The sequence below is a fragment of the Penaeus monodon genome, chromosome 15 (assembly GCF_015228065.2).
Source record: "Penaeus monodon isolate SGIC_2016 chromosome 15, NSTDA_Pmon_1, whole genome shotgun sequence".
Lineage (NCBI taxonomy): Eukaryota > Metazoa > Arthropoda > Malacostraca > Decapoda > Penaeidae > Penaeus > Penaeus monodon.
The window spans coordinates 39,744,546-39,744,766 of NC_051400.1; the positions used below are offsets into that span (position 1 = coordinate 39,744,546).

Sequence of the window (221 nt, forward strand, 5' to 3'; positions counted from 1 at the left end):
CTGGTAACACTCAATTTTCAACACTCACAGGAGCATCTTTTGCATTAATCAAAGGGGAGGCTAGGTCTGCAGCCCAAACATTCATAGCTTCAGACTTCATGCTGCGGAAACTGTATGACCCTTTTACCCAAGGATTCTGACCCCATGTTGATCTGAAACAAAATTATGCGAAAAAAAATCCTTATTCTAAATGATGACCCATGGTAGTGACTGACTTTAAT

At 40.3% G+C, this 221-nt stretch overlaps 1 protein-coding gene across 1 annotated transcript in view; it reads right to left on the reverse strand.

The window, feature by feature from the left end:
• LOC119582035 overlaps positions 1-221 on the reverse strand; it is a gene marked incomplete at its 5' end in the record, with an annotated part of 17,740 nt that overhangs the window by 11,429 nt on the left and 6,090 nt on the right. The window contains 1 exon segment of the mRNA XM_037930275.1: positions 29-152. Within this exon segment, the coding sequence (XP_037786203.1) occupies positions 29-152 (124 nt within the window).